This window comes from Hydra vulgaris, chromosome 03 (genome assembly GCF_038396675.1).
Source record: "Hydra vulgaris chromosome 03, alternate assembly HydraT2T_AEP".
NCBI classification, from domain to species: domain Eukaryota; kingdom Metazoa; phylum Cnidaria; class Hydrozoa; order Anthoathecata; family Hydridae; genus Hydra; species Hydra vulgaris.
Genome location: NC_088922.1, coordinates 40,177,113 through 40,195,410, shown reverse-complemented (window position 1 = coordinate 40,195,410; position 18,298 = coordinate 40,177,113). Strand labels below are relative to the sequence as shown.

General features: G+C 29.1%; 1 protein-coding gene across 3 annotated transcripts in view; it reads right to left on the bottom strand.

Moving 5' to 3' along the window:
- Positions 1–14,036: 14,036 nt before the first annotated feature.
- The window catches only part of LOC136078147 (lysophosphatidic acid phosphatase type 6-like), a 74,142-nt gene continuing 69,880 nt past the window's right edge, over positions 14,037–18,298 (bottom strand). The window contains exons 9-10 of one of the 3 annotated variants that reach the window (XM_065793196.1): positions 14,743–14,831; positions 14,037–14,507 (exon numbers count right to left, since the gene is read on the bottom strand). In XM_065793196.1, the coding sequence (XP_065649268.1) occupies positions 14,504–14,507; positions 14,743–14,831 (93 nt within the window). In that variant the 3' untranslated portion in view covers positions 14,037–14,503. The remainder of the gene's footprint in view (positions 14,508–14,742; positions 14,832–18,298) is intronic. The other 2 variants (XM_065793195.1, XM_065793194.1) reach the window with 2 other exon arrangements.

The following is an 18,298-nucleotide window of genomic DNA, read 5'->3' as shown; positions in this document are numbered from 1 at the left end:
GCGAAGAATGTTATGCTAAATGCTCAAATATTTTTATCATTAGGAAATTTTTTAAAGCGATAAAATTAAAAAGTTATAAATAAACAAAACTTCGTACTTAAAAAAGAATTTTCGGTTAACGAATCTGTGAGACACCTCTATTTATCATATAAATTATAATTGTTATCTTTTTTTTCATTTGATAAAAATTAATAACTTTCGAATTTAACTATAAGCTATATGAAATTTTGCAATTGTTACCGAATTTAACTGAAGCTCGAATTTCTATTTCAAATTTGGCTTTGAAGTCGAAGCCGAAGTCAACTTTTCTTTTAAGTAAACTTCATAATCCGAATTCGAACGCATATTCGCCGGTCGTTATTATCGATGGTTTTTTATTTATTGTATTATTGTAATATTGTAAATATATTTGTAAATTAACAACATGTAACTAATATTGTAAAATACAGAAAATTTAGCACTTTTTCATATATTTATAGGCGTGGAGGTGGCACTGGGGAGGGGGTTATAGCCCTCCCTACCTTTTTGTCAGATGCGTCCCTACGACGATTTATAAATATTCTTATATATTTTTAGATATAAAAAAAATGTTTGTTTCAGTTAATAAAGAATGAAATGCCACAAACAATTGCTCGATTTGCTTTTACACTAACAGATCCAAAAATTATTATTATCAACTTTAAACTTATAAAAACAAATGAAAAATTGTTTCACTTACAATTGTTTCAATTAAATTATTTTGGTTATAATCTAATTTTTTAAAGTTAATTTGTATTTACACTTTAATTTATTTGTTTTAGAGATTTTTGAAATTGCGAGTTTATTAGCGTTTCATTAATAAAAAATAAAGTTTTTTTAAATTATGAAACCAAAGAAACAAAACAAGTTCATACAAGCTATAAATTTTTTATGAGTAGAAGTTTAACTAATACAATTCTAATTTTTTTCTGCGTCGCAGCAGGCTGATCACTGGATCTGAATTATACAGAAGTGAGTACAACCTGTCCTTTGATATGGTTTAGCTCATAAAAAAGAACTTCTTTGTTTTCTTAACATATTGTGATAATCATTCTTGGATAATTTGCATTGCTATGTTTTCCATGTTATACGATCCACAAGAAAATTTCCTGTTACACAATCCAGAAGAAAATTCCACTTTAAGTGGAATTTTCTTAAGGATCGTATCGGACAAAGAGAAAACAATTTATCTAATTCTTATTAAAAAGAACATAATCCCTTGAAGATTAGAAGCTCAATTATAATCTCTTGGGAAGGGGTGCAGGAGGTTGAACATCCACTCATTTTTATACATAGCACTTAATATCTGTATACTATTTTTTAATACTCTAGTCTTTAAAAGAATTTAACTAGATGTTATACATTCTTGCTCGAAAACAGTGGTTTTGCAGTCTATGAAATCACTCTTGAGGATGCATAACTTCATACGATTTTCTACCCATTCTTGTTGAAGAGAACTGTAGTCATTTAAATATTGACGTAATAAAGATAACATTCAAATATTGGCGTTTACCACATTACATTTGCATAGAATGCGTTATATGTATTCGATGTAAATGAAATGCTGCAAACCCCATTACTTGAATGTTATTTTTATCATGTCAATATTTACTAAATGACTATTATATACATATATTGTTATATATTGTTATATATTGTTATTTAACCACCAGGTTTAACAGGTAGATCTACAGGTTAAATATTCTCTACCCGCTTGACATCGCCATCCATACAGCTCTGATACTTAGCCTCAAACCTTGTTCTAGTTCTGTTTTTCTTTTTTCATTTCTTTCTAAGGTTTTTCATTAAATACCTTTTATTCTCATCCAATATATTAAAACCCTTCAAAATAATTTCATCCTCGTTATCTACAATACTGTTAATCTTCTTTTCCCACTTAGCCTCTAAAAATTTATAACACAAATCTTGCCGATTCATCATGTCGAAACTGTCATTTAGTTTTTTTCGATTCAGTAATTGAAAGTGGCTTTTTTAGTTTATTTATTTTGACCACAAACCGTTACAACGACTTGTTGACAATTACAATGAATTGATCAACGCGTTGGTAACGGGTTTTTATTACTTATTTAATTACTAAAAACAAAATATTTTATAGCAAATTACATATATAGTTTTTAAGTTAATTCTCAACGTGATACTGCAAACGCTGAAACCCAGTACTGCAAAGTTTTTTTAACATGAAAAATAGTAAAAAATGTGTCTTAAAAATGTAAAAAAATCTACTAAAAATTAAAAATCCCTATTTTTTTAAAATAGTTATAAAATTGTTTGTAATATGTATAAATAATTTGAAATTCCACAAGTATAGATTATTTCTAAATGTCACTGCTTTATTGCCAATATTTACAAGTATTTCACATTTTTCACAAACATTTTAACAGCTTTTTCACTTTGAGGCGTCTTAAAGGGTATAAAAAATTGATCAAGTGCGTTATAAAGTAAACGTTTTTTACTATTTACGTATACATGTTAATTACAAATGATAGAAAAAGTCAATATACGACCTTTCGTTTAAACCTTGTTGCTAAACTCTGACCAACTGTGGAACCATACAGATATAAATATCGACTATATACTGGTTTGCAGTATAGTTTAAAAAAAATCTAGATTTAATGTTTGCTGACAGCAAACATTGAATCCAGATAAACAAATAATTGCAATTAAGATATTTTTGAACATTTTAATGTGTCTCTTCAATCCCTATTATTTTGTTTTATTTTTTTGAGTTAGAGAAGGATTTTCTGCAAAATTTCAGATTTTTTCTAACTAACAGTAGGGAAATCAACTCTGAGATATTTCCTTTTGAACATTAATTGGTAGATAAATTTTTATTTCATTGCTGTAAATTGTATTGAGATCTTTGATTACATTCTTTGAATTTGAGTCAGCGTGAAATATAAAAAAGATACTTTAGAAAACTTATCCAAGGATGTAAAGAAGATATCCCATAGATAAGTGCGACTTTTCTTGATGTACTTAGAAAGTTCTTCAAACACGCCCTTTATTTTATTGATTCTGCTACTTATTGTATTTTATAGAAAAAAAAATGAAATTGAAAAAATATTTTCTTAAGAATTAGAAATTTGAAGCGTATATTTCTATTATCAGCGACAAACGCTTTTAAAAAGAGGTCTTTCAGTACACTGCGTTGAACCAAAACTTGGTCGAAAAGCGCCATGTACCAAGTAGGGCTAAACTGACGTATATTGTTAGACAATCACGATAAAACAACTGATGAACATCTATTGATGATGATATACTACCATTAGATATCACAAATAACTTTTGAAACTTGGCTGGGGCAGCAATAATTGCAAATATCGTCAGAAAAGAGGGTTCTTTATTTGCTTCTTGTAGTCAATAATTAAAGTCTTTATTTTTAAACCAATTTTTTATAGTGAATTATTTTTATTTCTTAGAAATTCAATAAATTTGTAAATATTAGTTATTGATGACTGAACAAATATGCAAAAACGCATTCAATCATGACTGTTTTAAATGCGATATTTTCATTGATTTGTTTAAAGCTTTTGAAATCGTAAATTACTCCATTCTTATTAAAAAACATAAGTATTACGAAATAAAAAATGTAAATTTACTTTAGTTTATAAACTGCTTTTCAAACAAAAATAAATAATTAGTCATAATTTAGCTGATGATAAATTATCGATATGAGTCAACAGTCAATTTTATTTTGGTTTTGTGGCACTGGGAGCTTCATTATACTTATTAATTAGAAGGTTTTATCTTTTTGGCTTCTGCTAAACTTTCAAATACTTGTCATTAATATAATTCAAAATAGAGGAGAATTTTGTCTTGCTCCCAAACTAGCCAAAACATTTTTAACGGTTCATTTTTTTTTTCTGTAGCCATTAACCAACAATAGTTAGACCCTAAAGATTCCGCTTAAGTTAAGTAAACTAACCTGTCTGGCTTTTTGATTATAACTAAGTTTAAAAATTCTTATAAATTTTTTTAATATTTTTGCTTTAGGTGTCCCGAGACCTAACATTCTTGTCACAGAGCACCGTGAAAGAGCATTTAAGGGGCTGTTCAAATAATACGTGACAGTCTTAGGAGGGAGGGGGGAGGGGGTTTTGGAAAGTGTCACAAAATATCACATTTGCTACAGTATGACGTGATAAATAAATTTTTAAATTAAATTTCAATAACTGCATAATTTTTTAAAATTGCAAACTCCGAGATAATTATATACAAAACGAAAATTTTCAAGAAAAATGCTATGCAACAACTTCACAAGTAGCTAGCGTTTATTGTTTAACGGAGTCATAACAAACAAAAATAAAAAATTTAAATTAGCTTTTTTTTAAGTTACTTGTGGTAATTGCAGACATAAAAATAAATTTTGATTCTACAAACAAAGAAAAACCAGATAGTGGGCTATTATTTAAAAGCAGTTTATGTTACCGTTAAAAATCTAATTTTATTTTTTAACGAATATTTGTATGTAAAAATTTTAGTATTAATAGTTGTTTAAAATTTGATCTTTAAACATAAATATTATTCTTGATCGTCATCTGATCTATAAATATTTTAGTTTTACAATACTTTAATTTTTAATGTTATTGTTTTTATTACTTTTAATGTTTTGTGTCACTCTAATGAATTTGTCGAACTACTTTAGTTACGTTATCATTTTTTATTATATATTAAGTTATTTAGTTACTATGATATAAAATTTTAGTACTACTATTAAATAGTAGTACTATTAATAATGTTATTATTTTTGTAGTAGTACTATTAATAATGTTATTATTAATAATGTTATTATTAATAATATCTTTACTATATACTTATTTAACGTAATGGTTGTAAGGAAAATTAATTTCTTGTTGTTGATGTTGTTATAGATTAAGAATGTCTAGTGAAAAAGAAAAACTTTACAAATCTATTTATGAAGGATATTTGAAAGCATTTGCAAACAAAACAAAGCTAAAGTCTCAAGAAGAAACAAATAAAATCTGGTCTGAGATTGAAACAAAGAGCAAAACGTTATCCGAATTAAATGTAGAAGTTGAAAAAAAGTTAAAAGAGCTAAAACAAATTGAACTCCGAAATAAAGTTGGTATTTTATCTTACTGGACAAAATTACCGAACCAAGTACCGAATACACCAAAAAAGCGTGCGGTTGAATCTAAAATCACTTTTGATGGCGTGACTGACGCGACCCCATCAATTACAACAAGTGAAGAGTGTGAAAAAGAAAATTCCAATTTCTCAAAAGTTTTAACAAAACAAGCCCCGAAACAAGATCAGTTAAAAAATGGAATTTTTTTTTTACAAAAAGATATTGCATATCTCACTGAAAAAAGAAATTGCAACTTGTTGTCACAAGAAGACTACGAAATACTAGGGCAAAAGCAAAAACTTTTGGTAGAAAAAAACCGAGATCTTGTACTTCGTCAAAAAGCCAAAACGCCAAACAGCAACCAGACTAAAAAGAAAAAAAGCTATAGAAGCATTAGATCCAGATATTAGTAAAAAGTTGTGTGGAATTAAAAATTCAGTATCAAAAGGTCGACCGCTAGCCTGTGATCAGGACAGTTTAATGATAGGATTTGAGGTTTGATGATAGGAGAAGAACTGAAATGGTTCGAACTGTAAAACATTAAATGACTTGATTGAAGAATTGAAAAATCATGGTTACAATCTCTCGAGATCAGGAGTTTACTTAAGATTACTTCCAAACAGATCATTGAGCACAGAAGGAAAAAGACATGTTAAAACTGCACCTGTCCGGTTAATAAGAGCACAAAATTCTGAGCATATATATCATGCAGACACAAAATTTGTCAAATCATCCTTAGTGCCCTTAAAGAACTTGCGGCAGTCTTGGGTCCTAAAGAAGTGACGTTTCACTCCCAGGATGATAAAGTCAGGGTGCCAATTGGATTGACAGCTGCAAGCAAACAAGCACCAATGATGATGCATATTGAGTACAAGGTAACTTTAGCTGATCATGATTTTGTAATTGTTCCTCAACACAAACTTATTCCTTCAGTAATTTCAGCCATAAAAATTAAAAAGGATTGCATGGAAAAACAAGCAGTTACATACTCTCATCAACAGCACTTAATCACTTAGAAGACATGAACAGAATAAACCATCTTCCTGCATTTAAAAGCAGCTTATTTACTGAAGATGGAGTTAGCAAACCAATCATGATTATAACTGTTGATGGTGAACCAGATGAAAATCCAAGATATAAAAAAACAATTCATTGTGCCAAGACTTATTTCAAAGAGCATGATCTTGATGCAATGTTTATGGCCACTAATGCTCCTGGCAGAAGTGCCTTTAACAGGGTAGAGAGAAGAATGGCTCCGCTAAGCCATGACCTAGCAGGAATTATACTTCCATTTGATCATTTTGAAAGCCATCTTAATTCAAGAGGAGAAACAACAGATAAAGTTATAGAGAAGGCAAACTTTGTCAAAGCAGGTGAAGTTCTTGCACAAATTTGGTCTAGCACAGTCATTGATGGATTTGAAACTAAAGCCGAGTACATAAAACCAAACAGTGAAAAATGTGTAAAGTTAAAACAGTTTGGAGCAGAGTGGGATGCTAAACATGTCAGAGAAAGTCAATACTTCCTTCAAATTGTAAAATATAATGATCAAAAATGCTGTGGTCATTGTCGCAGCTCACTATTTCATCTTATTCCAACTGGTTTTCTTCCACCACCAATTTCTTTGTTCCAAGGAGAAGACGGTCTTGAATGCAATAATACAAAGAACAACTTTGCATCTCTGTTTTTAAACTTATCATTTTGCAAAACAATTTTGCCCACGAAAAAAGTTACAAAAAAGTATCCCAGTGGATTGCCATACGACTACTCATGTCCAAGCATTCAAAATTCCTTACCAAAAAGAATTTATACCAATTGCAGTTTATATTTTGCAACTATCAAATCAATGAAACAACACAAAACAGTTTACTCAAGCATTGGATATTCGAATGAAATTCAAAAAGTTAGACCTCAACGCTTAGTTGCTCAACGTCTATCTGAACTCTTGTGTGTCTTTTTAAATTCGGAAAAAGAAACAATTGAGTGTTATGATCAAGATGATGTTGATACCTCTCACCTCAACTGGCCTTCAAAAATTATTGAAGAACATTGAACTTCAATACTTGAAGGTCAAAGTCCGATTTAGGAACAAATTTAGGTTTTAGACAGATACTCATCAATTGTATTTTTTTATAAAAATAAACTATTACAATTAAAATATAAACTTATGAAAAAAGTTTTTTGTCACGTCACTCAGGGGGGGGGGGGGGGGTTGAGGGTTCTTCAAAATGCCACAAAATGTCACATAGGGGATAAGGTGTTAAAAAAACGACAAAAAACGTATCACGTATTATTTGAACAACCCCTTAACTACAAAGTTTATATCTCCTTCCTTACCGATGCATCGGTATCGTCATCGCGATGACGCAAAATATATATAAATCATGTACTTCATTTGTCAACGAAGGAAAATCTTGGTTAATTGATTCTAGTAAAATTTAAGTCTCTTTTGATGTGGTGGCATTATATCCTTTCATTCCAATGGGCAGAGCAATTCCTGTGATTATTGATATCTTAAACAACGACATTGATAATCTTAAAAAAAGAACCAAATTAACTCTTAGCGATATACATGAAATGATCAAACTCTGCCTCAATCAATGTTATTTTTGTGCAAAAACGGAATAAGATCTATACCGAATTTGGGGCCTATTGGACTGTCCTTAATGGTCGTACTTGCCGAAGCATTTTTGCAGCATTTGGAAACAAAACTCTTATTATTGCTAAGGTTGGTCATTCTTTGCCAAAGACTTACAGATGGTATGTAGATGATAGCAATGCAAGATTTGACTCAATACAAAACCATGATAAGTTTTTGGAGTTATTAAATAAACAAGATCCAGCAATAAAATATACTTTAAAAAAAGAAAACAATAAAAAAGAATTAAACTTCTTGGAACTAACTGTAACTAACACTAATAACTCATAATATGGCTTCAAAATCCATCGAAAGTCGGATATCACTTATATACAAATAACACACACATCAAAAGTTAATCCAAAAATAGTTATGGGTGTTTTTAAAGGTTTTGTATCTCGTGCCATTAAAGTTTCTTCCACAAAGTATTTTAATGATGAAATACAGTTTTTAATAAACATGTTTGCAGAAAATGGGCATGATAGATTAAAGCTTGAAACAACTGCCAAGAACTATCTTCAAAAAACAAACAACCTTTCTAAAATAAATTACAAATAAAACAGAAACAAGTAAATATACAGTTAAGCTTCCATGGCTCCCAAAACTGAGAAAATAACTTAAACCTTACAACGTCAAACAGTCCAAAACTTAGAAAACAACTTAAACTTTACAACATCAGAATAATGTTTACTACACCACCTACGTTAAAAAACATCTTATGCAACAACAAGTCAAAGTTAATTCGCAATAGCAATCCCGGTGTCTACAAACTCACATGCTCTTGTGGCAATATATACATTGGCGAAACAAAAAAGAAAATTTTAACGAGGTGCATTGGTAGAGAATGTAATGGTATGTTTGATTGGCCACGTCCGAAAACTCTAGCGATAAAATCAGAGTACGATGAACGTAAAGTTAGATAATCGCTTGAAATTAACTACGCCTCAACATACCAGGAAATAAAACACGCTCCTATACTTCTCAACTGTGACAATAGAGTTAAAATTTCTACAAAAAGTTTGAGACCTCTGTTAAAAAAAATTATCTAAAGTCCAAAAATTTGCAAAGTCCAACAAGATATGAGAAACATTTAATAATTAGATATATTTTACAATTTTTTACATAAACAACAGTAGGACGAGAAGATTATAAGGATCTTATCATGAAGTCCTATACAATTTATGGTCAATTTTTGATAAAAATTCAATGTCTGTAGTAAAATAATAATACACTTTTATGGAAATAAATTGCTAAACGAAGCAATATACAAGATACTTTCAATTAAAATTTTTATTTGTTTAAGTTTCTGTTTGAATGAAAACAAAAGTTAATTATGTAGTTAAATAAAAATTTGGTAAGAGCATTTTGTTCCAGAGATAAGGACTTTAGTAAGAAACAAAAGACTGGGGCAAAAAGGGGCAATAACATTGTTATTATTACGAAGATTATACTTGTTTTAAAGTTTCAGACAATAAAGATTTTGTAATACATTTAGCAACAATTTTTCTCTGCATTTAAACATAAAACATAAAATATTAAAAACATTTAGTTGACATACATTTAAAACATTCATTGAGAAAAATGTTTTTAAAAAAATTGCGCAAGTTGCGTGTTTCTAATGAACGTAAAGAGATTTAAGCTTTGTTTTAAGAGTGCTTTCCCATATAACATTTTTTTAGTTTATATGAAAATGTATAGATTAATAATATAATTGTGCTAACTGGTGTTTACTTAATATATTTCTTGCTTTATAAAGTATTATCTTTTTTTTTGAAGGAGGATAAAAGAGTGTCGATTTAGTTTTTTCTATATTTAGAGAAACATTTTCTCTAAATAACCAACTTAACAACAATAAATTTTGAAGATAAAACAAATTTGTTTTTGTCTTAAAAAGATGTGTTTTCACTAATATGACAAATAAATTAAATGAAGTTTCTGTTTGGTTTAAACAAAATAGATTCGATCTATTTTGTTTAAACCAAACAGAAACTTTATTTAACTTTTATGTCATATTAGTAAAAAGCACATCTTTTTAAGACAAAAACAAATTTGTTTTATCTGCAAAATTTATTGTTGTTAAGCTGATGATCTATGAAGATCATTTATGTATGTGTTGTATGTGTATAAGTATAAGTATATGTATAAGTATAAGTAATGCATGTTTGCCGCGCATGTAACAAGTCGACGCGCAATTACTCAATGGCCAACGTTGACGGCACGCGTTATCCACTCGAAAAGACTTTAGTCAAACGAGCCTTGGTGTGACGGTCTCCAAAGACCTTAACGTTATCCTTGAGTAAGTCTAACATCGAGCAACAACAACAATATCATTCATTAAACAACTGTCTTATGAAAATTAACTCCAACAGCTCGATCTAACAACACTTGAAGAACGCCGTAAAAGAGCAGACTTAATCGAGCAATTTAAAATCACACGTCAACTAAAACTTGTCTGTTTTTTCGTCCCGCAAAAACTTTCAAACAGTAAAGCCAAGTATATTTTGAGAGGACAAAATCCAAAACTAGAACGCTAGCTTGTACGAAATTGCGAAGAACGATAAAACTTTTTTTCAAATAGAGTTGTTGTCCCATGGAATGCGCTTTCCCAAGCAGCAGTGAACGCTCCATCAATCAATCCTTTCAAAGACAGCACAACAAAGTAACTTTTAGAGATACAATTGCTGTTTGTCTGTAGCTTCTGTGTATTTTTTTCGTCAGCATAGAGAGACCTGGTGTAACACCTCTTTATCAAACTGTATACAGATTTATTTTATTTGTTTATTTTTTGATCACTGAATGATAATAAATAAAAAAACATAAAAATGAATGGACCAAGTATGGATCCTGGTGGAATACCACATGTTATATTCACTGATAGATGAGATATAGAATCTTTATTGTAAACAAACTGCTAACGGTTAGTAAGATAACTTTTGAACCATAACAGGGTTTTATCTTTAATACCATGTGACATTAGTTTTTATGAACAGGATTTGACGATTGAGGGTATCTAATGTCTGGGTCATCAATAAACACTCCTAGTTTAAAACAAGAGTCTAAGTTAAAAATGGCTTTCTCAGTTAAGTTATACTTAAAAAAGAAGGTACTACCCTGTTAAAATCAGCAAAAAAATTTTTTTTTTTTTACTTTAAATTCTAATAGTTTGAACATCCTAAATCACAAGAACCACTTTACTTTCCTTCAAAAAATAACAGAAAGTCCAAAAATTTGTATTCAAAAGCAACAAGGTTATTTTTGAAACCCTAACAACAGCCTTAGCAACACAACAGCCTTACCATGTTTTCCATTGGTATTGTAAAAAGCTTATTTTGACACAGAAAAAAATATTAAAGGTGGTTAATCATATTTTTCTGGCCAGTTTCGATGTTTTTTAGTTAGAGATTTTTTTAGTTTATGATATTTTTTATTTTAAAAGCTGTTTTCTCAGAATAATATTTTTCAAATAATTTTAAACTAGAATATTAATATCTCAGAAACTATTTACTCTTTTTCTTTGAAATTTTCACGGTTTGTTCATTGATGTTGTAGAAAGGGCTGGTAGCAGAATAATCAAAAAATATTTTTTATTTTGATCAGAATTTAAAATTTTACATACCCCACAGACCATTTTTTATGATTTTTACAGGTCAATATCTGCCATTTTACTTTGGCTCAGTATTTTTTAAAAAATTCTACTAAGGGTCCTCCACCAACCATTTAGCTATATGTTTGCAAAATTTAAAGCTTTTGTCTCAAATATTACTCAAGTTATTTATGTTCTTGTGACTGCATGATTTTCGCTTTTTTTTGCTGACTCAGCATTTTTTGGTGACAAATAAGTAAAAAATTGGTGTTTTTTATATTCAGTTTTTTAATTACTACCGAAAAAAGTTTATCATTTTAAGAAAAAGATCTTATTTTGGAAAATAAAATTTGCAGGGTAGTACCACCAGTTATTTTTTTCCAAAACCAAATTGGTTTTCGTATATTTCATTTTCAATAAGATAAAAGTAGATTTGGTTATACATTAATCCTTCCAAAATTTTTTGAAAAAATTGGAAGAACTGAAATAGGGTAATAATTTGCTATATTTGTAGCTCCCCTGTCTTTAAGGTTGAAGTTTGCGCTATTGTGCTATTTTGTTTTAGTTGCCCTAAGAGGTCCCTACAGTCTTATAACAGAGCATCGCGGAAAGGCATTTAAAAAGAAGTTCACGCCTTTTTCCTTACCAATGTCATAAAACGGCTGCTCAGTTATTTTTGCTATTTTTAGTTGATCTGGAAAAGAACATTGAGCAATAGATGCTCTGCAGAGTTTATAAAGAATTTCTTTTGTAATATCGTAAGAATCAATCACAATACTTATGTTTTATTATTATTTTATTTTCTTTTTTATACTCGATAAGAGCTGGATACAGAGTCGTTAAGTTATTAGTTTTATCTACAATGGTTTAAATAACCGATCCTTCTTCCGCTCCTCGAGTTGTTGTTGCTGTATTATTTTTTGTTTTTTTATATTATTATCTTATTTTGGTAAGTTTTGTTATTTTGTATTTCTCTCTCAGTTTGCTCAACTATTATTCAGTATCTGATGGCCAGTTACAACAAATCATCTCTGACCGATTTTAATACGAGAGTGGATTTCTTTATGAGTTTCCCCCTTGGTACGATCTCTAAATAGGTCGTAAAAGGCTGGAGGACAATTTCTAGTTATATCCAGTTGCTTTATTTTGTTTTAATGACTTAAAAGCAACTTCAAATTTATTAAAAGTAGATTCAGTAAAATTTAGATTAGAGTTTATTGGTGTTTTAAACAATCAGAATTATCTTTAAGGTATGGAATACTATTTCTTAATTTTGTCTTAATAGTGGTGAAAAACTTGTTTGATTTAAATGCAATATCATTTGAGTCATTTATTAATTTGTCAGTTTATATAAAATTTGGGAATGGATTTGCATTTGGTTTAAGTTTTTCAGACACCTCCTTCATGACTTGCCAGACACGTTTTGAGTTGTACTTTTATTTATTAAGCAAGTTTAAGTAGTAATTTTTTTCTTTCATTTTTTTGAAGCTTTTCAAATAAGTTTTAAACAAATTAATTCTTAGCAATTTCATCTTGTGTGTAATAAAAAGCTACTGGGCTCATCAGTAGAATCGTATTTATGATTCCAAAAAACCATACCTGTACTTATTTCACTAAATGCAATTAAACTTCTAGAGTTAATGTAAATAGTTGTGGTCGACCACCTTTATATTTCCATTAAACGACTGGTTTGGTTCTGTTAATTTTCTTTTTGCTATCATTTTGTTCGTTTTAGCTATAACAGACAAAATTACTTCAACCAATATCACCTAACTACTGTTGTGCCATAAAATTTTGAATATACTGATATTCTAATACTGAATAGCAACTTCAATGCATAATTTTAATATCTTTAACACAAAATCAAAATATATTTTACACAGCAGTATGGTATATATATATATAAAAAGCGTTAGGCCTATCACACACGATACTATTTACCTAGAGTTTGAATTTCAGAGAAAAGAATTAATTGCTATAATGAAGTATTTAAAATATTGGATTTTTTATAAGTTCATAACGAGCCACACTAAAGTGCTTATATTTCAAAAAATATTTTCAAGAAAAAATAACAAAAGATTCAGAATCTAGGATATATTTTGATTAAAAATAAATATATTATTGAATATATATATATATATATATATATATATATATATATATATATATATATATATATATATATATATATATATATATATATATTTAGGAATTTAATTCTTTATGATCAACATAAAATGAACGACCGAGGAAAGAAACTCTTCTCCGGGAGGAAAGAGAGGGTTAAAAAAAGATATGAAAATTGATTACAATCAATTCCTTGTTAAAAAGTTTAAAAATTTAATAAAAAAAAACCAACTTCAGGGCATGGACGTCTTTTGTTGGTCATGAAAATTAAGTTTCATCTCATAATGATAAAAGACAACAACAACAAAAAAGAAACATAAAAGCAACATTTTAATTATATTTATATTGGATAGCTGAGATAATTTTCGCGTATTTTTCTTCTTTATGATTTACTCTACATAGCTGAACTTGTTTATCCAAGCAAAAGAGGTTATATAAAAGTAGTCTTTAGAAAATATATTCATAAGCACGAGATCATGATACAAATATGACACAAAGATTATCAAACATTTAAGCGCTAATAATATAATAAAAAGCAAAAGTTAAAAACTTTGCAAAAAAATCTTTAAAAAAGCATTTTTGATTTAATCAGCAATAAATAAATTTGAAAAAAAGTTTTAATGAGTTTGCTCGCCACATTCTTTACGCCAATCTTCAACTCGAAAATTCTCAAGCAATGTTAAAAACTTATTATATATACATAAAAAATGTAAAACTGTAAAAAACAACAACAACATAAGAAACAATAATAGTCGCGTTATATATATGAACTGAAACCATGCTGTGGGTACAGAGTGTTGCCTAGTAGCATCTACATATGAAAGAAATCTGCTTTGGCAAAAAAAAATTAATCCGAATCACTTATTTGAAAAAGTCCACACAACCTTTTTTTGAGATGGATAAAAACTGATTATCTCGGCCACTTTTAATGCTAACAAAAAAAAAGTTTAACAAAATCAAAAGAACTGCTCCAAGTAGATAACTATACTAGTGGTCTTTTGCATAAGTTTTTGGATAAGTTTTAAGTCTATCTAGACAAAACAATGCATTCATAACTCAAAACCGCAAATAGGGGACAAAATGGTATTAAAATTACAATAAGTAATTCAATTATAAAACAGAATGAAATTTAAACTTCTTTTGTATATTTACAATTTAAAATATAATAAATTATATCTTTCTATTGAACGCGCATTTAATTTGGATCAAATAGTCAAAAATTAAATTAAATAGAAAAAGCTATGCTAATATCAGCTATTCACTTACTTATTTAAAGGATAATATTCAGTATGTCCATCAATTTTTAAGCTCATGGCTGTCCCATTATACAAGACTCTTACAAATTTGTTACCAACCTAAAGTAAATTTTTTTTCATAAGTCATTTTAAATTAATGTCCATTACTGCAATCTAATTCAATTGTCTTAAAAATTCTATATATATTTTATTTCATTTATATTATATTTCTATTTATATTTCATTTATCTATCTATATCATCTATTTATATTTCATTCTATACCTATATCATCTATATATATCTATATCATCTATTTATGTTTTATTTCATTATTTTTATATTTACTTTTTAAAAATTAAAATAAATGAGTGTGTATATATAAGTTACCATAATTATTAATTAAATTATATACATACATAAGTATGGTGACTTTAAGTTATATACCTTCAAGAATTAGAAATTTAATTCTTAAAGTTTACGTTGGGAAAAAATTATAACTACAATGTTCCGCAGTGTTAACACTTGCTCTTTCTAATATTAGTGGGCGATGTTGAACAGTATTAGTTGCCTTCTGATCAGTGATAGGGTATATGCTTGGCTATACACTTCCATTATTATCTGATATGATTATAAAAAAAATATTATAAATATAAAAGTTCTAAATATCTCCTTTTTTTTACAAACGATCAATTATCATTTATTCATTTTTTGATTTCAATTTGTAATGTTAATATGCATCTAAAAATTTATTTTTTAGATGCCTCTGAGCATTTTTTTGATCATCATCAATAAACAATACTAAAAATTGTCATTTATCATTATCATCATCACCAAATTTCATCATGTCATCATTTCACCAAATTTCATCATATCATCATCACCAAATTTCATCATGTCATTATGTCACCAAATTTCATCATGTCATAATGTCATGCACATCAAACATTACTGGATCAAATTTGACATTTGACGAGCTGCTTGTGTTATCAAAAATAAATTATATGAAAAGAAAAAATTAAATAAAAAATTTATTATTTAAGTTATATCCAAACTAATAAAATATTTTGTATTGATATAAACATACTGATTGCCGAACATAATGACTTATGCTCGGTAATTGAATCGACACATGCTAAAAGGGCCTTAGTCCACATCAGCTGGTTTTGAGAAAAACAAAAAAATTGTTTAACCCAAATATGACTCAACATTTCTTTTTGTAAAAAATGTTAAAATAGTTTGATTTATAACCGAGGAGCCAGGTTTAAAATTTTTTTTTTTACTTTGAAAAAATAATGGTAAGAGTGCTTGACTGAGGCCCTTTTAGCATGTTGTAGGAACTTCAGTGAAAAACAGATTTAACTGATAACACACACTTTGTTATTCATATTATTTGAAAGAATTAAAAGTATTTTGTCAATACAAGTACGTATGTTTGTTAAAGACTAATTTATTGAAAATAAAAATGTTAAAAAAAGTTCTCTATCATCTTCTTCGCTGTTGTGTTGAACGTGTCCTTCAAGGTTTCTGTTCAATTCCAATATTTTGTTGTAGAACTGGAGGTATTCCTTTGAAATGTATCACAGCAACTCTTGGATGTCTTTGATTTTTTCATCTTTGATTGGGACTTTATCAAGTAGATAAGCAATTGCAGTGGGTAAATTTACTTCACTAATTCCCGGTTGTTTTAGCCTGAATGTGAATGCCACGATTGAGTCTATGAAATGCCTTGCAACAACTTGAAAAGAGAACTTTGAATCATATGTGAAGTGCATGAACGTACTTATTCTTATGTCTTATGGTACAGTTCTGGTCTTAGTTTCCTCAGATATTACCATTTTCTTATAAAACTTTGGCAACCAAGTTTTGAACTCGAGTACTTCCTTGGTGTCCAATTCTTTAACAATGAACTTGTGTTTTTTGCTTGACTGGATAACAATGTTGGTTAGTTCATGGAGGCTGTAAATCCTGTTGTGATTTTTTAGAGCTCTTTTTATTATACCGAAATCACAGTCACAAGGTAAGAAAGAGTGACCTCTGACAGGGAAAAATTTTTCAATTTCTTCAAATCTTTTCATGTCTGTCAAAGCTATAAGAAATCTGGTCAATGCATGGTTTTTATTTTGTACTCCATAATTGTCTGAGAACACACAAAGCTCTGTATAGTGAGATGGAACACTGTTCAAGTAGTTATAAACCATTGAACACACCTCATAAGGACCTTTTTTGGCAGTCCCTTCATGGTACAGGTAAATTACTGAATTGTTCTTCTTGATATCATGAATGCAAAAAACTGTAGTAGTCAACTGCCTAAGGTAAAAAGTTTCTTGCACAGGGATCCTAGGCAGTTGGTCATTTTGCATATAATCAAAACAAAATGATAAAACATGAGGCTGTTCTTTTTCCTTCATTTCCTGATCAAGACATTTGTAAAATTTTGATGCCTTTCTTTTGTGTATCACCAGTTCAGCAGCTGCAGCTCGTTTAGCTGTTTCATTTAGATGCGTACTTTTAAGTTTGTTTTTAAGTTCTTCGCAAGTGCAGCAACAATCACTCTGCGGTCTCCCAAAGTTTAAGTTAAAGTTTTCCTCAAAAAAAGTAGAAAAATATGTCTGACTTACTTTGTTGCTTGGGTGTTTTTCATTGTACATTGAATACAACAGTTTTTTGTTTAATCGAGCATCTAAATACCTGTAGGGTTTTGATGCATACTTTGTTTGTAAGGAAAACTATTTATGTGCTGTCTTAAAAGCTGCCTAGCCTCAATAGAATGGGCCTCCTTAATGTGTATTCCTCATTTGTTGATAGAACTTTTCCCCAAACACTTGAGGGCTCTTAGTCTTTTTACTCTTTTATTTTATTAGTGTGTAAAGAAAGAAAAGCTTTGAAACATACCTCTAATCTTTGTAAACCTAATAGCACATGGTATTTTAAAAAATTGTTGTTAATCCTTGCTTCTTCACTCTTTTGTGGACGACTCTGCATCACTTCTTTAACGTCAATAAGGTATTGCAGGCGCAAATCCTGTTCGTTTTTTGATGGCAAATCACAAAAATGTCTCAAGATGTCTTCTTGTTCTTCTTCTGTCACAGATCTTCCTCTTACAACTGAAACAATACGATAAAATAAGGTTACATTCTTAGCTACATTTATTTAGGGCTCAAATTAAAACAATAAAATTAAAGATGTTTATCAAACTTGGCAGGTCTAACTATTGCTTATTTTTGTCACTTCTCTCAATGGCTATAAAGGCTAGAATCAATAAATTAATACATTATAGGCCTTAATATAATAGCCCTATAGTAAGTAAATTTATCCAGTATTGGCCATTTTTAGGACTAATCATTTGCTGAATTGGCTGGCCTAACTAGCCTTATATTATGTACTGTAATTTTACCTGCATGCAGTCCCTGTTGCCTTTTAAGGAACAATGTTTCCTCTTGCCTCAACTAACTCATTACCTTTTACTCTTGCTTTTTTCAAGACATTCCTTTTCCATAAATCTTTGTTTTCTTTTTGTTTTTTACTGATGTTGTCCTCATTATTCTCCATCAATTACTTTTATCAATCAACTATACAACAATACAA